The 26,021-nt window shown below is 36.2% G+C and overlaps 1 protein-coding gene across 1 annotated transcript; it reads left to right on the plus strand.

Moving 5' to 3' along the window:
• The first annotated feature begins 2,149 nt into the window (after positions 1-2,149).
• On the plus strand, positions 2,150-24,446 carry LOC109535559 (replication protein A 70 kDa DNA-binding subunit). Its single transcript, XM_048665040.1, has 11 exons — positions 2,150-2,406; positions 2,484-2,740; positions 7,092-7,385; positions 7,446-7,608; positions 11,960-12,164; positions 14,027-14,136; positions 14,247-14,425; positions 14,484-14,580; positions 16,780-16,992; positions 21,808-22,002; positions 24,138-24,446. The coding sequence occupies exons 1-11, from the start codon at positions 2,374-2,376 to the stop codon at positions 24,246-24,248; spliced, it is 1,857 nt and encodes a 618-aa protein (XP_048520997.1). The 5' UTR covers positions 2,150-2,373; the 3' UTR covers positions 24,249-24,446.
• Positions 24,447-26,021: the final 1,575 nt, after the last annotated feature.

Genomic DNA, 26,021 nt, shown 5'->3' on the forward strand with positions numbered 1-26,021 from the left:
AATATTATAAAAAAATATTTGTATTTAATATTTAATGTATATCCACGATATATAGAAAAATTGGTCGAAAATAAATTTTGCGTGCCCGCAGCAGAAAAGTAAGGGCACGAAAAAGTAAATCCTCTTTACTACTAAAACCTGAAGCCCTTAAGACCATATTTTCAGCAATTAATAATTATCAAATGCTGAAAAGCATTGATATGAACATTTTTATTTCACATTTTGACTGAAACCTAGGAAGGAAGACATCATAATAATTATACACAGTTAGGAAAATAAGTCAAAATTAGCGGGCATGATGGCAGAGGGGTCGGACCTACGGACGATCAACTTGAAAGTCCGAGGTTCGAATTTGGGGCTGGGACCGTGCACAACAGATCAAAAAGTATCATCGAACCGACAAAAATATTGCACTATTTAAAAAATCGACCTGGCTGGGAATACCCAAGGGTAGTAACCATTAAAAAAGAATCTGATAAAATTGTTAATTAATATAAATTAAACAAATATCCCATATAAATGTCAAATTAATATTTCAAAAATATGTTTTTTAAATATCTGATATAAATGTCAAATAAATATTAAAAAATATATATTTTTTAAATGTCTGAGTTAAATGTCAAATAAATATTTAAAAAATGTATTTTTTAAATATCTGATTTAAATGTCAAATAAATATTTAAAAGAAATATTTCTTAAATATATAAAAATCTGTGGCGTCAGACCTACATTAAATATAAAAAAAAAAAATTACTGTAATATTTGTGTGCTATCGGAGGCTAACAAATGGTAGGTATTAAAATGAATCCCTCACCACACCCACTGGGGGAGACGCTTAGTTTTTTGCATATTTGCGTTTTACGCAAAAAACTACGTAACTTTTAATAAAGCTTTATTATCGAAGTTTTTCGTATGGCGCTATATTCGATAAAATCAAATATTTGAGGGATTCATTTTAGTTTCTTATGAAAGCTTTTGCCAAATTATCTGATGGGCGTTTTTTTATTTAGTTCCGTTCCAAGACTCAAGGGTAATTTTTTTATATTACTCAAGCGTTTCCAGGCTTCTAGGACATCGTATTACAAAAGTAACTTACTGTTTGCTGATAATTTATACAAACAGGAGAACAGAGCGAAAAAACTGAAATAGTCAATACCACAATAGTAGCCTCTTAAGGGAATAATTGCTCGCTAAAAAAAGTTATAAGACAAAAATTGTAGGTTTTATATATTTGGCTTAATAAGATAAGCACTCTTACTTGTTATTACAAACAGGGTCGTATTTATTATAAGTTTTACCGATAAACTAATCTATGCAATGTTTTTACTAATTTGAAAACATCCATAAAAAAATCCATAATCCATTGAAAACATCCATATAAATGTATCGATGTATGTAAGGATAATAAACAATAAGCCAAACTTTTCAAGACATTTATTTAATGTATATTTATTTAATGTATAATTATTTAATAGTTTAAGTTGGTCATTTAAATACTATAAATACAAAATCTGATACGTATTTAAGCTGATCAAAATAAATCATTTGTAAATTATTAATAATTTATTATCAATTTAACAATACTCATAATTATCACTGTCTTTCTTTGTGCTAATATCAAGACAATGCCATTATTTTTTTTCCAACAAATTCAAACAATCCCTTTTAAAAAATTATAAATTACTAGCCAAGAGCGTATAAAGTTTACCTATAAATTTCCGTACGATACTATTTGTTTGTCATTTTTATCTAGAGCTTATATAGGGTTCGAAAGTCACGAAGGAATGAAAAAAAAATGATTGTTGGACTCGCGGTTGTTTATCTCGACAATTTATAAAATAATTATCATCAAACAAAAAACAAAATCACCTAACCTTGAATTGTCCTAACTAACTTGTAGAACTTGTCAACGATACGTTCGATAACATCAAACCGGTAGGCTTATTTGATTGGTTCGAATCGCCGCAATCGATAGAAGTGACAAGAAGTGGCGTATACGTAGACGCTTGTATTATTGAGTTGTTTAGAAAAGTATGTTAATTTCATTATTCGTATCGAAAATTAAATAACACTGACGTCACCTTTTCTTCACGTCATCACTTTAAAACTGAGGCCAATAGTTATCTTCTTTTCGGAGTTGGCAGTGTCTGACTTGGCACCGCTGCGACAGCTTGCCAACGGCTTGACAGTTGACGTCTGTCGAGCACATGGAATAAGATAAACATTCTTGTCTTCATCTCCCGCCAAGTAGATCAGGAGGCAATTTGTACGATACATTGGAATAGAAACCTTATATTAAAACTTGCACGTTCTAGATTAAAATCGCACAGTAGATTTATTTTTCATCAAAACTAGATCAATATTTCTAGCAGAATGGCATCGTTACTAACTAGAGGAGCTCTCGGGGTAATTGGCAAATACATTTCTTTATTTTTTTTATTCGTATAAAGTTCAGTTTTCTTTAACATCAATTACATTTTTAGACAATAATGCAAGGGGAGGATATTACTGGGCCTGTGGTCCAAGTGCTAAGCGTGAAGAAAATCAACACTGGATCGGGAAATCCGGATAAGGACCGGTACAGAGTGTTTTTGTCTGATGGACAATACACTGTATCTGCTGCTATGATGACCGCTCCAGTGTATGCAAAAGCAGGGGAAAAGGGCTTGACTAAGTTTACAATCATGAAAATTGAGCGATTTATTACCAGCGTCATAAATAACCCGGATGGGAGAGATAGGTAAGCAACGTTGATGTTTGTTGCAATGTATTAATTTACTTCTGTAAAATATATTCCAAGAAAAGTATTGTAGTCGGTAATTAACCTGCTTTTCGATGATTTCCGCAAAATACTCGTTTTTCTTTGCAAGTAAATATTCCAGTGCGCTTTTTATTTTGATATATTAACGGGCCATTTAAACGTTTTTTGGACTGTCTATCCAACCGACCCTCAGAGGACATTTGTTCTCTGAATACCGTGCAACTATTGCTCACTTGGTCGGGTTGCTTATCCACTAGCTGAATATTAAAAACTATCCCAGTCTCTGGTTACTTTGTTGAAAAATGTAGGTGCATACTCAAATATTCGCAACTATTACCCGACGTAATTATCCCCCAACTAGTTTATAAACTGTTACAAAATTAAGGCGTGTAACAGTTTATAAACTGTTACAAGCCACAATAAAAGTACACAAATTGACTACCTAATGAATTTGGATATTTACAAATTATACATTTTTCATTTAAGTCACAAGTCATAAATAAGAGGTGTATTTTTTAGAGGTATAGAACTTTAAATTTAAATAAACTTACAAAATTCATGTTAAGGTCATGGTACTGGCTTCATTGAACATGCCATTAATAGCTTAAATATGATTTGGCTGCGTAAATAAAGAAAATTGCCGGATTTCGAGAGACGAAAATCCAGAAGACATTATTGAGAGCCCGTTATATCCAGAAAAACTCACTGTTTTTGTGCTTTACGGTCTAGAGGAAGTTTGGTGGTCAAAAATTAAACTTCCAGATTGCTCTTCATTCGAGCCAGCGGCGGCGCATTAAGTATACCCCGAATTAAAGTTGATTTATAATGGCATACAATTGCGTTTCCAATAGAGCCAGTACCATGACGTTAATATGATTTTAGTGAGTTTTATTTCAGTTTAAATTTCTACACCTCTAAAAAACACCCTTTACTTAGGGTCAAGTAAGTGCCTTATCAAAAGATACTGTGAGATTATTTGACTGATCAAACTTTTATTTATACCACAATATGCTTTGGTAGGATAGGGAAAGTATTGCAATGGATTTTAATGAAAAAAACTTGCTGTGGGTTTATTCCTAAGTAAAACTCAGGTTTGGATAAAAACAACCGCATTCATCTCTTTTGGATGAGAGGTAAATTTTTGACCGTCTTGATTGGAGAACTTTTGTTGGTTATCTTAAATTCATACATTTTTTCAGTCTTTTCTGGATTCCTGGACTCTTTCGAAATTGTCGTCAGCTGTAAAATCTCAAAGCATTCACAGTTTTTGTGCAAAGTATGTTTGTGTATACTATAATCAATTTAAAAAGTGAAATCTATTAGAATCGGTCCATACAGGGTTTTTCCGTATATTTAGACAACTGCAAGCCTGTTTATTGTTAGAGGTACGGAAAACTACTGCTCTTGAATCTCCAAAAGAAAAATTGTTGATGAAAGGAAAGAATTACGCAAAATTGATGAATTTGTAATGAAACATCTCATATGGATATGTAATTTTCGATCAACAGCTAGACTTTTTATTTCAAAAATATTTACTTAATATGCTTGAAGTATTTCAATAAAAATAATGTTTATATTGCTTTTCCAAGTTTCAGTTTCCATGAGTAAATAAATTCACTGAACGTTACTGCTAATTTGTATTCACTCTCTGGCTTTTCTCCGCTTCGCTATTTACGTAAAATGAGTTGTACCATTAATCCCCCACCAAATAGTCCAGATATAGCGACGTTAAATAATTTATTATTGCACCGGCAATCTAAAAGTAAGAAGCGAAAAATGAGAACAGAATTAATCGAAATGACTACCGATTTACTGAATAGCCGTTCTGAAAGTATCTTTAAGATGCACACAATAAACAGTTGAAAAAAATTAATTTGGAAACTAATTATTTGAAAATATAAATAAAATTTACTAATGACATGCAATGCATTTGTTTATTAATGGTCAAATCCGATGTGATATAACTATGTACACATTGTCTTATACAGAGTGTTTTATAATAAAGTGTATTTGGGAGACACAAGGACTTGTGTTGAAGGTCATTTTAAAAGGAGTTTTGGCAATAAAGTTTTTTTTTTATTTTATTTTTCGCGGGAATTATCGATCTGAAAAATGACCGGAAACAATTACTCTTTTTACTCCTAAACATAGAAAATTGTATATTTGTTATACATTAACAATTAGTTAAATTGTTGAGTTGTTTTTATTACTCCTTTTTGGATATACTGCAAACGCACAGTTCACTTTTGGAGCAAGGAAAAGTTCGTTCGAATCGACCCCGATCACCCACAGAGACGTTTTACCATTAACTTATGATGTGGCATAATTCAAATTTATTAAAAGGAAAAAAATCTGGCGAATTACACAATGCGTATAAAAATATTAAAATACAATAAAAAATCACACAACAATAACAGACAAATAATCAATAAATAAATTACATGGGTAAATTCAGATTTAGTTCGGACTTAAACGCTCCCAAAGAAATATACAAAAATGACAAATCTAAATTGTTAGCAGTCCTGCATACTCTGTCGATAATCATACACCAATAATAATAGGCGCGAAAATTGTGGGACCGGTTTTTTTGCCCAGAAATATTAACTAGTCAGGGCTATAACGAGCTAAGACAAATGTTTGCAATAATTTTTGACGCAGTTAATTTAAAAGAAAGGCAGGAAATATTCTTTCAACAAGACCGGGCTTCAGCTCATAATATGAAAGAAATTTTACCGTTATTACATAGATATTTTGGTGATAGAATTATAGCTGTACACAGTGATATACGTTTTCCGGCAGGATCCCCTGATATTTTTCCATAGACATTTCCTAGACTTTTTTGTGGGGTACTATCAAAAATGAGGTGTACTGGTAAAAAGATTAAAAGACTAAAACTAAAAGCCCGGCAAGTACTCGGTAATTTAGACGGTTAAGGGGGTATTTTTGAACACTTTCTGTGAACATCTTTATTTTTAAATATTGCATATTATTTAATTTTATTTTTGAGTTCACAGTTGTAAAAATTTTTTTACCATATCAAATACATACATCAATTAATTCTTCCTTATCTTTGATTTTCTGTGCATACGCATCTGCCTGAACATTCAAGACAATTTTTACGGGGTTTCCAATCATTTCATGCGAACAAATTTCGCAAAATTAGTAAAAGTTTGGTTTTTTTTGGTGTTGAATAAGGATGATTTTTGCAGTTCAGAATAAGACTAGTTTTCGAGTTATACACATTTTTCGATGAAGCTACCCATATCTTTCACAAACAATTGTCTTGATCTTTTTTTTATTACGAAAGTGTATAAGTGATAATTTTAATCGTTGTAATGTATACTTTAAAATGTTCTAAGTGACTTGGGGGTTGATTTATCGTTAAATCGCTTAAAATTGCATATTAGTATAGTAGGTTGGTGCAACAAATTTTTGTAAATAAAAAAATTACAGGCAAAGACCAGATGAAAAATGTTGCTGAGGTTCCAACTTTAAGGAAAATAAAATTTTAAACGTGAAAACAATGGAAGTGGTGAAATGGGATTGCAGCCTATTGGCTGATAGCGGGTTTTTGCGGTTTACGACGAAACGTAACTTCCTACCGGAAAACGTTCAATGCAAAAGTTGTAGATAATTTAAAAATCTAAAACTGGTGTATTTCAGACTTTTGATATAACCTCAAATTAACGGTCAAAATGGCAAAAAAACAATTTTTCAGTATTTATTTCAGATTTTTGTATTATCCACAACTCTGCTATTGAGCATTTTCTGCTAGGTGGTCACGTTTTGCCGCAAATCGCAAAAACCCGTTTTCAACCCCTAAACTGCATTCTCATTTCACAATTTCCAGTGTTTTCGTCTTCCAATTTTATTTTTTCTTAAAGTTGAATCCTCAACAACATTTTCCACCTGGTCCTTATCTGATATTATTTTTTTACTATATGACAATTCGTATCGGCACTAGTCTATAATGCTTTAACTCTACTTGATTTTTAGCAATATTGTGCGCAACTTTATCTTGATTAATTAAGCTATTTGAAAAAAAATCAATATAAGTAGTAATATCCCTCAACTACAAACGTAATAAGAAATAATCTAAAAAATAATTTATTCATCACAATGTCCATCTCAAACAAAATCTGAAGGTATCTGTTTATTCCAGAGTCCTGAAAAACCCCTCTTTTTTTTGTAAATTGATGAATTAAATTATTCCTCCCATTTTCACTATTCCTAACACTTTAGACGTAAGTTATAAAATTAGATAATATTCAATTAATAAAATAACATTTGGAAAGTACTTGAAATAGATATAATCAACCTATTTTTTCAGTCGTGTTCTTCTCATTTTGGATCTGCTCGTCCTAAAAGATGGTGATGAGGTAAACGAAAAATTCGGTTCTCCCGTTCCATACACTCCTGATGCAAAAAGTATTCCTCGTCCAAATGGGTCTTCAGCTTCAGCTGTGAGTAACTCGACCGCCTCTATTTCAAACGGTAAAGATTCTGGACCCCCTCACAAAATTCAAAAGCTGAATCCAACTAATGGTAGTACAACCAATGGGAACATTTCCATTGCTGGACGAATCACTCATCCAATCTCTAGTTTGAGTCCTTATCAGAGCAAGTAAGTATATATATTATTTGATTTATTGTTTCCCAAGAGAAAACGTATTTTCCTTTTAAGGTGGGTTATTAAGGCAAGAGTGATCAACAAAGGGGAAATAAGAAAATGGGAAAACGCTAAAGGATCAGGACAGCTTTTCAACTTTGACTTGGCTGATGAAAGCGGGGAAATTAGGTGCACCGCTTTCAGAGATTTGGTTGATAAATATTATGATATGATCCAGGTAAACAGCATTTTGGCGTAAACATTTTGTCGTTAATATGTGCCTATTTTTTAAATTTATCATTTATTTCTAGCAAGGCCTGATTTTTCTTAAATTGACTAGATTTGGTATACACAGGCTGCGTCAGATTTAGCCGTCGAATGTTAAACAGTGTATTTTATTGGTGGAATATTAAGAATATGTCACATATCAATTACCCCCGTCGCGTCCATTGCTGAACATAGGCTTCCCGTGGTCTGTCCACTCCTCCCTGCACTGCGCCGCCTGCATCTAGTTGTGCTTGATAGCCTTACTCATCAGTCCACCTCGTTGGTCGACCTCTATTTCGGCAAGCCTCATGTCTCGGCCTCCACTGAAGGATTTTCTTGGTCCATCTTTCGTCAGTCGTTCTTGCAATGTATCCTGACCAATTCCATTTTAAGGTTGTTATTATCCGGACTACGCCGCTACACATGTTCTTCTTCTTATCGAAATACCTAGAATGGCTCTCTCCATTTTTTTTTGTTTTTTTTTTTCGTTTTTTTTTTCGGTGAGGTCTATGGAGAGAGACTCCCAAAGTCTCTCTCCATAGCTTGTTGTGTCACTTCTAATTTATTGATGAATTTTTTTTGTCAGAATAAGTGTTTCCGCTCCATGTTTCATAACAAGCAGGATACACTGACTGAACGCTTTTCTCTTCAAATATACCGGGATGTCGGACCTAAATACATCCTCAGGTTCCCAAAAGCTGCCCAAGCTAGATCTATTCTTATCTAAAACTCAATAGTTTGGTTATCAGAGTAGTTGATTAATTAGCATCTTGGAGCTTGCATTGGCTCTTTTATTAGAAGAAGAAGATAATGAAACCTGGATTTTGTTATTAATTGCGAATAGAAAACCTCATCATTCTATGTACAAACATCGATATATAGATGATACTAAATTCCACGCTTATTTTCGCTTAAGTAAAAATCAATTTGATTCGTGCCGACGGCAAAAAGAAATAGAAATATTGCAATGAAATCGCTTGCGTCTCACCCTGGATTGGTCTCGATTGCAGTGCCTGCGTTCCCACGTTGCGTCAAACTTCAGACGCTAGACGTCGACGCACTAGTTATTCCATATGATCAGTCTCTGCGATGGACGCTGCAACCGCTGCTTGCGTCAGACGCATTCATCAATCGCACAAGCAAACCCAGACCTTAAGCGAAAATAAGCGTGGAATTTAGTCTCATCTATAAGATACTTTGAAATAAGGTTGACATAAGTCCCTTCTATATTTCGATGTTTGTACATAGAATAATGAGGTCTTCTATTCGTAATTAATAGCGGAATCAATTTCATCATCATCATTTTTTTCTAATAAAAGAGCCAATGCAAGCTCCATGTTACTAATTAATCAACTACTCACATTTCCCTTTGCACAGTGCTCGGGCTGCCGACTTTTCTCAACTTAGACGCACATGCCAAACCATCTTCGACGCATGCGATGGACGCTGCAGCCGCTGCTTGCGTCAGAAGCCCTTGAAGCATTTTATGTTGGTCAATAGTATAAAATGCTTTCTCGAAGTCTACAAATATGAACATGAGCGGTTTATTGTACTCTACGCATTTGCCAATTAAGGTTTTCATCACCTGTAAAGCTTGGTTCTCATGAGTCGGGTATGCTATTTAGAAAGCGGATTACGGGTCGTGGGCGCGCGGCCTTACTACGCTTCGAGAATTGTACGCTGTTCACATGTATTTCGGATTACTATCGACAATGCTGGTAGATCTTTCGAGAAACGAGATGCGATACAACTCTTGAGTACTTCACTTCAATAAGTAAAATGATTTCCTGTATTTTGAGGCGCATAAAATGGACGTTTGAAACCACAAGTTAAATTTGCTTTTGTCTTTGTTATTTGTGGACTCAGCCTCTGTGATCTGTGGATGTACTATCGACCATAATCTTTCACTGGAGATAACCTACGTTTTCACCTTCCGCACGACAAGCGGAAAATTTTAGAGTTTGGGAACTTCTGCGGATGAGCGGAGCGAACGCATACGGCAGGCGTATGATTGGTCGGAAGGCTTCCCGCCCCACGCATTCCGGATTCATGAGAACCCAGCTTAAGTGGTTGGTCGTTCGTTCCGTATCCACGGCGGAAACCAAGTTGTTTTCGTGTTTGGCAGTTGTCGAGATTGTTTGTGTCTTTTTGTTATTCTTTTCGCGTATGACTTATAAATGTGTGAAAGGAGGCTGATGGGGCGATATTTTTTTAGATCTGTGTTGTCGCCCTTTTTGTGCATGATGAAAATAACAACATTGTGCCACTAGGAAGGTGCCTTCTTAAAGGCACAAATTAAAGAGCTTTTGGATAGCATATATTCTTCTTTGATTTTCTTTCTTGATTGCCTTGAGCGAAGTTGATATTTTGTCGGTACATATTTCCAGGATATCCACCGATCCAACATTCTGAACCTTCGGTATCAGCCCTGTATTTACTAGGTCCGCCGTTTTTCTATAAAACTCCGGGTAGAATTCACTTTAGTAATTTTAAGAATTTCCTCTCTACCTGTCTGAACACTCTATCAGCGAACCTACAAATGTTTTTCCTGCCTTCCGTAAGGTTGCTCCGCAGCACTCTTAAGCTCCTATTTTCTTCAATTACCCGGTAGACTTGTAAATATCCTTGTTTAGTTGTCTAAATGCATCGCAATTTTGCCGTATCCATTCCACATATCTCTTCTTTCCTTCATAAGATTCTTCGTACTTCTGGCTCACTTTATCTTCTTTGGTTCTTGCTCTTACGCAATGGTTTTTTGAGTTTACTTTATAATGTTGATAATTTTCAGACTTAAATCGTCCACATCTATTTCGTCGTCTCTCAGGTGTTCTAGGTTTTTGAGCCATGTTGACATTTCCTCTTCATATCCCGCCTTATTCTCTATCGATGTCCGTTTTTTGCCCTGGATCGTTGCCACCATCTTTGCTTTCTTGTTCCTAACGTTTATTTTAACTTTTGCTCTAACCAGCCTATGGTCGCTACCTGCCGCAACTTGTTCAATACTATTCAGAACATCCTGGACGATACGTTTATTATCAGTGGCAATAAAATCGATTTTGTTCTTTGTCATACCATTTGGGCTTGAGCAGATGCATTTACGAAGAGGGCATTTGTTAAGGAAGACTTCATGGCGTGCAGTCTCTATTGAAGGAGAAAGTGTGAGCCCAGACTGCTGCCAGGAATGCACTATAAAGTTATTTTGACACAAACATATTTGGAGTTAAAGGGACAGAACTTCGAAAAATTCCTGTTATGTGGCAAAGTTATCCTAACTTCAAAGTACTTCTTTCTTCTCTGTTCCTTTCTTTGTTTTCGGGTTACTCATGGTTACTAAAACTTGTAGTAATTAAGAAACAACGGATATATACGTAATAATAATTAGGCAGATTACCTTAAAAGCCATTGTTGCCGTCTTTTTGATATAGTTTTTTGCAAATTTCACAGTTTTTAATAACAATTATTTTTTTAAGCTATTTTTTCTGTACCCTTAAAACCTTATATATTTTAATTTTTCTTCAATGTCGATCATCTTTTGTTCTGATCTTGTGATATAAGTGGCTGTGTGCAGTATTCGTTGTCCATGGTAGGTCCTGATCCTACCCGGTGATTCTTAGCACCCTCTGCCCCTGATCTGGTCTAATTGCTACGTAACCAGGGACCACTGAGCCGCCGGGGACTCATGGCCTTGTTGAGGTTGTGTCTGGCATGTAAGTTTCCTGGGGATTTTAGCCTTACTTCTGCAACGCGGGCCGTTGCGGGTTGGTAGAGAGTCTCGTTTTGGAGTTCTTAGCCTCGGTGATGCGGTTATTCCGCCGCGACTCGGTCGTCCGAGCCTCGTCTGTAAAAGTGCACCACAGTGCAGGTGATGTTGACATTTGAGTAGGATAGGTTTGAGTCGCATTCCTATATTACATTATATCGGTTTCAGACTACTATATCCGATACCTACACCTCTATGTCACATACAGCTGCCTCCTAAACAGTGTTGTTTCTAAGTATCTATGGGGTGTTTACGAAAATGGGCGAAAATGTTTGAGAAATTGTGATACATCTTTTCGAAATAAGCAGTAAAACCGAAAATTTTACATAAATCAAGTTTTTAATGAGACGAGCTTAAAGAAACTTGACATCATTTTTCTAAAGTTAATACACAGTTTCGCTTCACTATTAAAATAAGATCGTTGCGTATATGTACTTGTAAATGCGTTAACATTAAGTTATTAGGCCCACGGCTGAGCCGCAAAAAATTAAATAATTAATCAACCAGAAATAGCACTAAACTAAAAATATCCATATTTTAACCTAAATCTGTTATTGTTTAGGTTGATAAAGTCTACTACATCTCTAGATGCCAATTGAAGCCGGCAAATAAACAGTTTAACAGTTTGAAAAACGAGTATGAAATGGCCATGTCAAATGAAACTGTTATTGAAGAATGTCTAGATGATGATTTGTCTAAAGTTCAAACCCAATACGACTTTGTGGAAATCAGTAAAATTGTAGAGTTGGAAGCGAATCAGACAATTGGTAAGTAGTTGCACTTTTTTGTTTGAGCTTGATCAATATTTACAATTGATGCATACATCATACGATAGAATGATCATGATTTACAATTGTGTTTGAATGCTATTTGCATGAACAAAAAGAACAAGTATTATATTCGTTTGTATTACGAGAGTGTACCAAAAATAAACGGTACTGATTAGATTTCTAAATTGTTGCTTTGTGGTACAATATTTACGAAAACATTTTTTTCGCGATAGAAATAAATTATCGCAGTATATTGGGAACTTTTAAACCCCGCCTTGGTAGACATATTTCGGACGTTCACGCAGTGACCTCCAAACGCTTACTTCAGGGGTTCAAAAAGATGATAGTCGCAAAGTAACAAGTCTGGCCTGTAGAGACGTTGTTTCAATATTTTTCAGCCAAATTGAACAATTTTTTTCGTCGTAACGTTTGCCGATTGAAGCTGGGGTTGTGATAAAGAAAAACGTTTTTGATTATTGCGTATTTCTTTCTTCGATATGACAATTTTGCGGCATCCAGAAGCCCGGAATACTATCGCGTATTAATTGTGTGTCGTTCGAAGGGAAAATCCAGACAAAAAGCACCTCGCTGTTAAAAAAATCAGGTTTTTCCGTATAACACCACCGCTTCAGTTCTTTGTTTCATTGTGCGTTCCTAAACCATTTTTGCATTCAAGTTAACGCTTTAAGCTAGGTACTTAAGGAATACTTAATAGAAACTTAAACTTTGAAACGTGGATAACGATGGTGGAAACTATCTAAAACTCTCAGAATAAATAAAAAAGTTTCTGCTCTAGAAATTCAAACAGTAAAATAAGAAAAAAATGTGGATTTAAGCGAACTGGATGCGAAAACGACTAAAAATGCACTTGACGGTGCATACGTCAAATAAGATGAGGTAAATTTACAGATGTGAAGGTGCAGTTTTGAATTTGAAATTGATAATGGTGTTGTACTCATTTTAGAAAGTTTTAAAATATCTGAGTAGGGTGGAGTCGGTTTAGAAAAAAATGCAATTTTGTACAGCGTTAGAAAAAACAACATACTCATCAGATATTTAATTGGCAATCGGTCATTCGAAAACCACCGAAACAAATGGTTTACAATTGAAGGTTGACGGTACGATGAATAGACTTTCAAAACAAGGTGTCACCCAATCCATTAGGAAAAATAAACGAAAATGGTGTGAGACTGCCACTCTTACATTTTAAGCAGTAATTTTCATGTCAAAAGATGGAAAATTTGATCTTATGGAGACGTCCCAAATTTTCCGACAATGGCTAAAAATGGTTCAAAAAATACGAGGGATCTCATTATTTGCGGGCACTGTATTAAAAAAGTTATAATGGTCAAACTATAAAGTGGTCACCCTAATCTGTCTCTAATAAGTAAACAAGAATTAAATATTTAAAAATTTTGTGTTTTAATTGAAGTTATCTAAATACCATTTCAAAGCGTACTGTAATTGCAAAACCGCACGCATGTACTCTTCCCGATGAAGGTAAACTTTTCGACATGTACTGATAGTTTGACCAATAACAATTAAACAACAATCAAATATTGATTGAATAAAATATCGATGTTTTTCTTTAAGAAATAAACAATTTTATTAAACATTTTTTTTTGTACTGGCTAAATAAGCCCAGCAACACCTTAACAGGAATGACGTCGATGTGAAATCAGGATGTATTTTAATTCAAATAATAAAAATTTTCTACATTCTGGAGATATACATTCTATAATTTTAAGTTTTTATCTAAAATTAAAAGTCATCAATAAATTGATCATGAATCTCTCCCTACAAGTAATAAAATGTTTGTTTTTAAGAGTAAATATTGAATATGTTGGTTTTATTACCAGATGTTCTCGGAGTAGCTAAATCAACTGGAGAACTCGAGAAATTCCAAGCGCGATCAGGACGAGAACTCCAGAAAAAAGAAATTCAGCTGGTGGACCGCTCCAACTCTTCGGTGAGGATTGTTGTAGTGACAATTATTGATAACAACTAGTCTGTAAAGGAGTCGTCTAAATCCACTGACTCGAGGTAGAGAAATATTTTTAAAGTTTTACTTCTCTTTAGGTCACCTTAACACTATGGGGTGCACAAGCAGAAAACTTTGATGGATCTGGGAATCCAGTGATTGCGCTAAAGGGAGCCCGAATTTCAGAGTTTGGTGGCGGCAAAACCTTGTCTACCATATCAGGAACGCTTTTGAAGATCAACCCAGAAATAACGGAATGCTACCAACTGAAAGGATGGTAAGACAATTCCTATTTAAATGGTGATTGATTGAAAATATGCATTATTTTTTTGCAGGTTTGAATCAGACGGCATGAACGCAAATGCAAATGATATTAGCGCTCGAGGTGGACTGGGGGTTAGTTTCACTCCCCCGTGGATGTCCTTCAAGCAGGTTTGTAATGTTAATTATAAGATTTTTTCTTTATTTTTCTGGTTTTTAATTGCAAGGTATTCTTATTGCCTTAGAAAATACACGATATCCGGAAACTGGTCGTAACAAATGCGAAGGGCATCCTACACACCATCTTATAATCTACTTTATATTCATGCCACACTTTAATTTTTCGCATTAGTTAGAAGATATAGACTCTCAAAGGGCTCCAATGAAATACGTTTTTTTACACAAGAATCGTCCGGAATATTGAATTTTTTTATTGCTTTTACTATTTTTGAAAAATTATTTTCTCTTCGAAAAGAAGTAGGAACTGCACCAACTAGAATGTAGATTGTATTGATCTAACAACAAAATGTACTAGGGCGGACCGATAAGTACTTATCCTACGGAAAAACCGAACATTTTGGAAAAGTGCCGATTTATTTCTCAACATTCTTTTAGTGCGGTACACTTGACCTAGCGATGCTCAATCTTTTTTGACGCGTCTGAAGAATACGTTTGCTCGAGGTATGCAAAGCAGGTCTCCGTGGTGACGATAACCTCCTCATTCGATTGAAATTTCTGTCCGGCGAGTGACTTTAGAGGCAAAAAGAATTCGCACGTGTCCAAATCTGGAGAATTTGACCGATTTCGCCCTTGTGGCAACGAAGGTGTGAGCCGGTGCGTTGTCATGGTGGAAGAGCACTTTGTCGCCAAATAGGGCAGTTTTTTCTGCAATTCTACATTGAATCGGCCCAATAATTCGGTATAGTAGAGCTATGATCGTTTTTCCCTTCTCCAGGTAGTTGATGAAGATCACACCGTGTGAATCCCAGAAAACGGTAGCTGTCTTCTTCCCGACCGATATGACAGTCTTCACCTTCTTCGGAACAAGTTGCGCGGGTAAAGTCCACTGTTCCGACCTTGGTCTCGGGTCTGTACCAGTGGACCCATGTTGTGTCGACGGTTACAAAACGACACAGTAACTCCTTTCGATTGCGCTTAAACAGCGTCAAACGTTGGTCTGAAGTGGCCTAACGGTTTCGCTTGTTGTCCGGAGTGAGCAAACGTGGCACTAATCGCGCAGACAGGTTTTTTATGCCCCAAATTTCATGCAGGATAAGACTCACGCGGTCTTTTGAGCTGCCTACTGTTTTATATAACTCACGCGCCTTCAATCTGCGGTCGTGGCTAATTTGAGATTGTGGATTTTTGTTATGGGATCCTCTGTGATAGCGCTTTACGGGGCACCTGGGCGTGGCTCATCAAAAACCGAGGAAGAAGTAGAGTCACCGTACACCGCATCTAAGCGCTCTTTGATTTTGCTTCGTGATTTTCCTTTCAGAAACAAGTATCGAATCACCGACCGATAATGCCGTTTTAAAAATTTTGTTTTGAAATCCGAGCCCCACTTTCACACGTGATCAAAACAAAACTACGATTCGGATTTGGCGGAAATTTTAATTTTAGTGCCATAAATGTTGGGCGTTTTTTGGCGATAATTGAAGCTTTTCGTTCGAAGAGCTTAAAATATGTTAATCGATAAGGGCATATAAAAAGTATATTCTCCATTCAATCCGAAGCAAGCTGCGATTTTTGAAGTGGAATACATTCATAATATTTCATTAGTAGCGTCTTCGATTTTGAGGAAGGTGAGATTTACGTCCAAGTCAAAGCTGTTTATGGCAAAATGTATAATTTTTTAACGAAATGCCAGCTTTTCGTATTTCGAATCGGTTTGTCTGGAAGTTGCGAATTGCTATCGTTATGTGACAGTGTGAAGACCATTAGTCTTAAAAAATAGTGAGAAGTTTGAAAGTAATGACAAATTGCCCAATTCGAATAAATCACGCTATTTTACAAGACCAGTAAAAAAATGTTTGGAATGATGCCTATCTAGGCGATTTCTGGAAATCGCACATATATTGTAAACATTCCATTTTTAATTGGAGTACCATTCACATGTTATTTCTTTTAACTTACTGTGTTCTGGCATGTTGTCTAGACTTGTTATAACGAAAACAAAATGTTTAAAGTTTAAAATATCAACAGATTTATGTTATGTTTGCGAATCAAAACCTACTAGTGTTCCTCATTCTCCTTAAAAAAATGTATTGAAACAAAATATTTTCAGGCAAAAAAGTTCGAATTTATATAATTAATGTTCGTAGATTATTTGCTAATGTATTGATAATAAAGCGATCATTGGAATTGCAGGTTGTGGATCAGCAATTGGGATCCAGTCTTGATAAAGGTGATTACTACCAAGTGAAAGGCACTATTTTGCTGCTGAGACGCGAAAATTGCTTGTACAAAGCATGCCCCAAAGACGGGTGCAATAAAAAAGTTGTGGATAATGATAATGGCACTTACACCTGCGAAAAGTGTGGCAAAAGCTACGAGAACTTTCGATTCCGACTTTTATGCAACGTAAGTATGGCTTTATTTACAAATAAGTTTTTCGGTTTCGAAAAACTAGGCTAGTGGTGAGATATTCGGAGATAAAAAAGCGCATCTAGTTTGGCACTTGAATCGACATTGATATTCTGGGTTCTTTACCAAAAATGATGCCATCTTTGTAGGTGTAAATACAGTAAAATACCGATAAACACGTGGTTTTCGTTCCATCAACGTGAGCCTTAGGTCAACTCATTATGAATGTAATAAGGACAGCTGATTTAAATTTAAAAATTCTAGTATTTTGTCATTTGAAGTCATTCAATATATTCTTTTACAATACAAACAATACAATATCAAAAACTTGCTAATGGCAAATGTAGGACTATCACATTAATAACATTCCCTGTCGCTATTTAGGTTTCAGCTCACTCAGATTATTCTCCAATTTTACATTACATGCACCCATGACATCTGAGCTTTTCTCGCCATCATAATTTGTATAAAAATGTACGTGAATTTCAATAAATTATCAGACTATGAAGGCTTTCACGGCCGGTTGAATTACATTTAGGAATGTGAAATTTCTTCCTGACGTTTCGTCCACAACTGCGGTGGACATTTTCAAAGGCGATGAGGCAGTGGGCGAAGTGATCTCCCGTGCTTGCCGACTAAGACTGATTCAACTGCTGGATTCCCCGTCTTATTTATGCAGCCCAGCCGTGTGTGCTCATGCGTGGGGGATGGGTGGGGGGTCCAACGCTTCGGCGCACATGCTGTTTGGCGCAAAACGCGCTTCCAATCTGGATTTTTTATGCGGAATGCGGAAAACCTTCCGACCAATCAGAAGTTTGCCGGATGCGTTAGCTCCGCCCATCTCAAATTTTAATATTTTCCGCATGCCGTGCGTAACGTGAACCCTAGGTTCCAGTGATGCTTCAGTCAAAGCTTATGTTCAGCGGCGTCTATTCGACCGTCTTTCGTTTTGATGTCTTTGTTTCTTTCTTTTTAGAACGTACAAAGACAAAAGCAGATTTAACTTTTGGTTTCGAACGTTCATTTAATGCACCTCAAAATACTGACGAGAAAAAATGTAAAAAAATAGTTGGATCGTATCTCGCTTCCCGAAAGATATGCCAACACTGTCGGTGGAATGCGGAAAAATAATCCGGATACATGTGAACTGCGTAATTTTTTCCGCATGTAGTAATGGTAGTAGTGGGCTGCGCGCGCACTTTCCGAACTCCGCTTCCGCAAAGCATTCCGGACCCATGAGAACCAAGCTTCAGAGTCGAGGGTTTCAATATTCTTGTGCTTGCATTCATCCACCAACTCCCTGAGATCTTTATTATAAGGACTTAGGTCCGTATTTATAAACGAGTCGAGTCTCAAGCATGAGACTTGACTTCGATTGCGTTTTATAAACCATTCTCATGCTCAAGCCAGTGCTCACAGCGTTGATTGCTCAAGTATCGGACAACGGTGGCTTGAGGCTTGAGAATTCGCGAATTACTCTTTATAAATCGATCTCGGGGTTGACGACAGGGGACAACTGGAGTTGAAACAGTCTTAGTCGGAAAGCATGGGAGATTACTTTACCCACTGCCTCATCGTCTTTGATAAGGTCCACCGCAGTTGTGGACGAAACGTCAGGAAGGTAATTCCCATGGACCGCGGCTTTAAAAAACCAAATAGCCCGAAAAACATTTCTAAATCATTAGGAATTTAATGGTCTTCTCTAACATGGACTTAATGTACATGGTGTTCTATAAAAATTATACAAATGAAATCGTCTATATATTTAGCCGGATGATCGCTAATTTCAGTACACCCTGTATAATTCAGAACAACTTGCTGTATGTGGTTGTGGGATCAAGCCCAGAGCGCTCCGAACCCAGACCCAAAATTTGGAATTTTTATTTATCGAAGTGGCGTTGTACTTTAAGATTTCTTAGATAAGTTCTATATGATTGAGGCGGATTAATGATTTCTCCCAAGAAAATTAAGTTGCAAAATACAAGCCTAAGGGTTAAAATAAGAGGAAGAAGAGAAAAGCTTTTGAAATACACAGCAAAAAGGTTTTGAAAAAATATTTCTTACATATGTTTTGATTTAAAAAAATATGAATATTAATTACAAATTAGTATTGAATAGGCAAAAGTTATCGTAAAATCGGTATGGCATGTCTAAACGTCCAGTAAAACAGAGTGTCTCATTTAAATTATCGAAGTTGTAGATATTTTTCGATATAAGCAGCAACGCAGTATCGCTGAAATTTTGGGTCGTTAAAGCATATCCGATTACTTACTGCTACACATTTTCAGAAATATCACGTTACATAACGTTCTCCGTAAACGACTAATACGCCATCGACATCTCTCTGTATATCTTTATGTTATCCTGTATAATACTACACATTTCCAAAAGTTGCAAAAAAAATTGTCGGTAACTAAAGTTTCGAAAATGCACTGGTGAAAAACTTTAAAATGCTTCATCTGTTACTCTTTATAATATTTATGTAAATAACGTGGTTCGATTTACAATAATAACTTAAACCGAGTTTTTCGGCAGTTTTATAGTACCTACTCACTTCCGATATGGTCATAAAAAACACATTTTATAAACTTCACACCCGGAGGCTATGCACGTGGAAATCTCCCCAAGATAGCAATAACAACATCGTACGTAACCAAATAGATTATATATTAATCAATGGAAGATATCAAAATAGTATCAAAAGGGTCGCCGCGTATCCTGGTGCCGACCTCGACTCTGACCATAACCCTCTGATCGCAGACTTTCAATTTAGACTCAAACTAATGTAGAAGAAAACAACAACACATTATAATTATAACATTGATAAATTGAGGGAACCAGTGGTTGCAGACAAGATGAAATCCAAATTAACAGAACTATGTGCAATGAATAATAACAATCCCGGACATAACGACTTTCCAGATGACATATGGAATAACATAAAACAAAATATTCTGGCTGTTTTCGCCGCTTTTCTGGTACCAACAACAACAACAAAAAAAAACAAACCATGGATGACCGATGAGATATTCTCCCTTATGGAGAACAGAAGAATCAAAAGTCAAACAGCAACAACAAAGATACACCGAAATAAATAACAACAATGCAGACAAGCTAAAGAGAACTGGGTAACTGCAGAATGCCAAGAGGCGGAACGCATGGATGCTCTGCATGACTCTGTAAATTTTCATAGAAAACTCAAACAAATAACTGGTACCACAAAAAAGCACCAATACCTTCCCTAAAACGCAATGGGAAATTGATCTTAGATCCGGTAGATCTATGCAGCACATGGAAAAGGTATGCACAATTACTATTCGAAGACCAAAGAGAAGCCAGGCAACCTATCAATGGGGAAGAATGGTCGGGCCCGGAAATTCTTGAGTCTGAAGTTCAGCATGCTCTGAAAGCAATGCAAACCCGAAAAAGTCCCGGTCATGACTACGTGCATGCAGAAGTTCTTAAAATATTTGACCCAAAATATCTCACATAAGTATCTGTTCAACCTAATATACGATTCGGGTAAAATTCCAACCTACTGGTTAAAATCAACTTTTGTAACCATTCCCAAAAAGACATCTCCAAAAGATTGTAGAAAAGTTTTTCTTCGAGTCATACATGGTCGAATATACTCGAAATGTGAAGAAAGGAGCGGAGAGACACAGTTTGGCTTCATCAAGGGGTTGGGTACGGGAGAGGCTTTGTTTCCAATCAAACTACTGATTCAGAAGTGTTATCACCAACGCCAAGATGTATGTATGCTTCATAGGACTTTAGAGGATCTCCAGCAAATAATGGATAGGATAGAGGCCATGGGTAAAAGTTATGGTCTTAAAATCAACGCTACCAAGGCCAAACTTATGGTAATAGGTCGCCAGCCTATAATCAACACCGCATTGACGGTTGATGGAAATATTATAGAGCGAGTATCACGACTTAAATATCTGGGTGCCATGATCAACGAACGATGGGACTGCGATGAAGAAGTTAAACTTCGAACGAATTATGCAAGAACAACAATTTGTAAACATAAAAACTTTCTATTAACTCGCAGTCTCCCGCTAGCACTTAGACTACGGGTAGTAAAGTGTTACATATGGTCCATCTTACTATACGGCGCAGAAACGTGGTCTCTCAAAGCTAGAACCCTGAACCGCATCGAGGCGTTTGAAATGTGGACTCTCCGGAGACTCTTACGCGTGCCATGGACCGCACATGCCACGAATAAAGAAATTTTGAGAACTGCAGGCTGCGAACGAGAAATACTTAACATCGTTAAAGAAAGAAAAGTTTTCTACCTCGGCTATATCCTTAGAGAAGTCAGATAATACATTCCTAAAGAATGACTTAAGAGTGACTCTACATGCTAAAATAATGATAGTAAGTCATGTAACAAAAATTCGAAGTTGAATATTTTCCGACTTACAGGTCATCAAACCAATTTTTTTTCATTTGATTTTTAACCTATTCTGGTTACTAGTTCTATATATAGTTTAAGCTTGTTGATTTATAACTTTCTGATCAAAAATTGTTTATCCACTTTACCACTAAATGGCAAATCCAAATTTAATTTTTCGCATATGTTTTTTGGCATGCCAAATATCGCAAAAAGTAATGTGCAATTTTAAAGATTAGAAAATACTAGACAAAAAATGTGCTTCACACGGAAAACCTCTCCGTTTAGGAGCAAATCGACATCAACGTTTTTATCCATCTCAAACCAGTATTCTTGGATTTAATTGCAATAGCAGCAAATCAAATCGTTTCGTTATAAAGCTTGACCTAGTCAATAAAGTTGATATTTTATTACAGATGAACGTTGGAGATCACAGCGGCAATCAGTGGATTAGCATGTTTAATGATGAATGTGAAAAAGTGTTGGGTTTGTCTTCACAAGCCGCCGGCGAACTTATGGAGGCCAACAATGATGCTTTTACCGACGTAATAGAACAGGCTCAGTTTCAAGAGTTTATTTTGAAATGCAGAGTCAAAATGGAAACTTACAATGTGAGTATATATCACCTGATCACAGATCACTGATCACCACTGATTTTCCTGTTACTACCCATCAAATTTTTTATATTTTTTATTCGAGAGCATTGCAAGCTAAACTATTTTTTGAAGAATGTTAATGCCGCCAAATGATGCCGAATACTAAAAACATTCTGTGCGCATACGTGCGTGATACAGTATTGGTTGGCAAGTCGTTGATGTTTCCCCAATAAAAGAAACTATAATTAATTGAAGGTTAATTTTCTACCGTTAATGTTCGATCTCAGGATTAAAAGTAATATACAGAGTGTTCAGCCATGATGGATCTCGGTCATGCGTCGAAAAGTACCGTCAATTGAAATTTAATCAGTCAACCATCTCGTGTCCACTGTTGGACGTAGGTCTCTTTCATTCATCTCCATGCATCTCAGTCCTGTGCTGCTTGCATCCAGTTGCTGTGACAGGGTTTCAGATCATCGGTCCATCTTGTTGGTGGACGGCCTCGGCTTCGGTAGGCTTCCTGTCTCGGCCTCCACTCCAATATTCGTTTTGTCCATCTGTTGTCCGTCACCCTGGCGACATGTCCTGCCCAATTCCATTTAAGGATTGTTATCTTCTCTATTGCGTCTAGAGCTTTGAGAGAGATACCCAACATGACGCGTTCCAGAGCCCTTTGTGCTACCCGAATTTTGTGCACTGTTTTGTTCGTAAGTGTCAGGGTCTCTGCTCCATAGGTAAGAACTGGCAGCACGCACTGATTTAATGTTTTCCTTTTAAGGCTGACTGGGATATCTGATTTGAAAACATAATTAAGTTTGCCGAAAGCTACCCAGGCCAATCTAATACGCCGGTTTAGTTCGAGGGTTTGATATCTCTTCCTAGGCAAATCTTGTGTCCTAGGTATTTGTAAGCCGTAGTCTGATCGATGGCTGCTTCAGCAATGTTTATGCTTTCGCTGAGTATTAGATTTGTCATAATTTGTGTTTTAGACATATTTATTTTCAGTCCTACTTCTAGGGAGGAGTCAATATCATTCGCAAATCGAAGGTGGTTTAGATTTTCTCCATTTGTATTGATACCTTTTTCACTCAGATTTGCCCTCTTGCATGCACACTCCAACAGTGTGGTGAACAGTCGTGGTGGAATGGTGTCTCCTTGCGGAACTGCGTGTTGTATGGGGAATTTTTCAGTTTGTCTATCGTCCTGTCCAATACTGGCTGTGGCGTTCCGATATATATAATGAATGATGTTTGTATATTGATGGTCTATACGACATTCTGTTAAAGCTTCCAGCATTTTTCCGTGACTGATTATTATGTCTAAAGCCTTTTCGTAATCCACAAATATCAGTAGCAGAGGTTCGTTGTATTCAACACACTTTTCTATCATATTTTTTATTGCCAATATATGGTCGTTTGTTCCATATCCAGATCTAAATCCGGCCTGTTCTCGTGACTGATAAAATTCGAATTTATTTTCTAACCTTTTTGTCAGAACTTTTGTGAATAATTTGTAAATGTTTGAATTTACCTTACTTACCCCTTTCTTATGCAATATGATATTTACTGCGTTATGCCACTGAGTTGGAGTTATTGCGTCAATAGACATTTATTAAAGAGTCTTGCTAGAGCCTRTAGGAGTTTCGAATATATACCGTTAATATAATTTGTTAATATATCTGTCCAATTAGGTACTGTTTTCAAATCGGATATAATAAGGTTMTTCAATTTAGCCTCATATTGCAACTGGATATTTTTTGTTTCTTTTAAAATGAAAGCGAAGCAAATCCGCAAATCAGTAACTTTTYAAAGCACTGTATCTTTCACTCGTTCTACATCATTCTGTTCATTTTCTGCTCGTTTTAAAGGGAATTTCATAGCGGTTAAAAACCAATGAAGAGATMAAAACGTACTTTACGCCAATATGTGCCATATTTTATGTTCGTTGAAAGCAATCATGGGGTTTCATTTAGTTTTTTTTTTAGAAAACTGAAAATTCTGAAATATCAATAAAAGCGCCTTCTACAAACCATTGCATGAATTGTTACTCAGTTTTGGTAGTAAAGCTGAAATGTGGTCTTCCATGGTTTAAGGTCTTGACTGGAGTTTCACCATATGTTTTAAAATCACAATTAAATGTTATTGTTTCAGGATGAACATCGATTGAAAACAGTAGCTGTGCGTGTCGAACCGGTTAACTATGAACAATACAACGCTCACTTAATCCAGAGCATCAAAAAATTAGCAGGCTTAAGCCGCTAGAAAGTTTGTATGGATATATAATTTTTCTTCTTACTATTTATCGGTTGCTTTATACAATACCATTCAATTTGTACATTTATATCTGCATGCATTTTTAAGAAATGCGCAAAACGGTTTTGTTTACATTGCATTTTTTCGATTTTAAGTATTTAATAATGTAACATCTTTGAATTATAAATATACGTTCTCTATTTTGTAGTTAAATGACTTTATACCCGTATAGAACATTAATTCCGGTATTTTTGGGTTACGCGCGATAAGTAAATAATAAATACCTGAATGAAGTGAATTTTTTTCTGGTAATTTTGAATGGTATTTATTGTGGTTCAATTCTTTTAAAAAGAAATATTACCTACGCGTATGAGAGCGATGCGAGACGTGTATCAAGATGTAGCCACTCAGATTAACAGTCATGTTGTCACCCACGCCAAGAAGGCAGACAGATACTTCCCATAGATGAATAGTGGTCGTTGTGATTGTCACAATACATGTATGGGGTTAAAAAGAACGGATAGGAGAGAGATACTCACTAATACGCTACCAACATACAACTTGATCATACTCTGATACTTACCCGGTTAAACAACAGTTGAAACTCAACCATTTTTCAATACAATGGCAGTTGTCGTCATGCGCGTAAAGTCATTCGGGGACGGATCGCATGTGCGTAGAGGCATTGAGTGTTCGCAGTAAAAAAATTACTAGTTCTGAACCGAAAGTTCTATGTTCTCGGTACAGTAAGAGCTGGTTCAGAATCCATTCGTTGCCGATTCTATCAATTCTAGGATTAAATGAAAGGCCAGTGGTCCTGACAAGCGCAGTACAAACAAAACATAGGGTTCGCATCAGCATCGGGACTAGCTCCCGTTATCATTTTTTCGATTTGTTAGGACAAACTGGACACTTTTGTTTACGGGGGAATTTTTGTCGGCTAGTGATACAATGGGTGCCACCAGAATTACATTATTTTTTCTATTTCAAATGTATGGCTTTATTTGTCTATTCACCATGAGGCTGCAGATCTCAATTGTACTAAAATACAGGGTAATTTTTTAGTGCGAGAGAGTCCATTATTTCCGTTGGTGTTGAACTTTCAAAAAAGAGTTTTATATAAAAGTTGTTGACGCACAAAGTGCGCACATTTTAAAAATATTTTATATAATACAGAGTGTCAGAAAAGCGAGGCAAGATCAAAGATTTATTTTAATTAAAAATTTCAAAAAGGTGTTACATTTTGTAAGGTGGCCATTGAATTGCCTCGCTTTTCTGAGACACTCTGTACCATATATAATATTTTAATATATTTATAAAGCTAATAGCTTTATTCGCGACAACGATTCAGAACTGGTTCGGGACTGATCGCATGCGCGTGAGGTATTGGGTGTTCGGCGTCACCTCAAAATACATCGTTTATGAAACACAACCTGTTGATATTGATGATCTTAAAAGGCGAACTGCAGTAGAATGCCAGTCAATTCCCGCTAAAGTTTTCCAAAATGTTAGAGAGGATTTTAAAAACAGACTTTACTATTGTTTCTGCATCTTTGAACTGCGATTATTCGTCAACTTCTGAACTAAAAGCAACAAAGTAGGATACCACTGAAAAGGCAATTGAACGCCCTTTAAAACGATGTGCCACCTGACCGCCGTTCCCATTTAAGGGTAACATCTACCCCTCCCTGGAGCCCAATTCTCGAAACTGGGAACGGCGATCACATGAGAAAGAAGGGCGTGGTTCTCTCGTGAAGCGAATATTGGTATTCTTGAACGCGA

This window comes from Dendroctonus ponderosae, unplaced genomic scaffold (genome assembly GCF_020466585.1).
Source record: "Dendroctonus ponderosae isolate FM_Combo_2020 unplaced genomic scaffold, Dpon_F_20191213v2 Dpon_F_20191213_1, whole genome shotgun sequence".
NCBI lineage: Eukaryota > Metazoa > Arthropoda > Insecta > Coleoptera > Curculionidae > Dendroctonus > Dendroctonus ponderosae.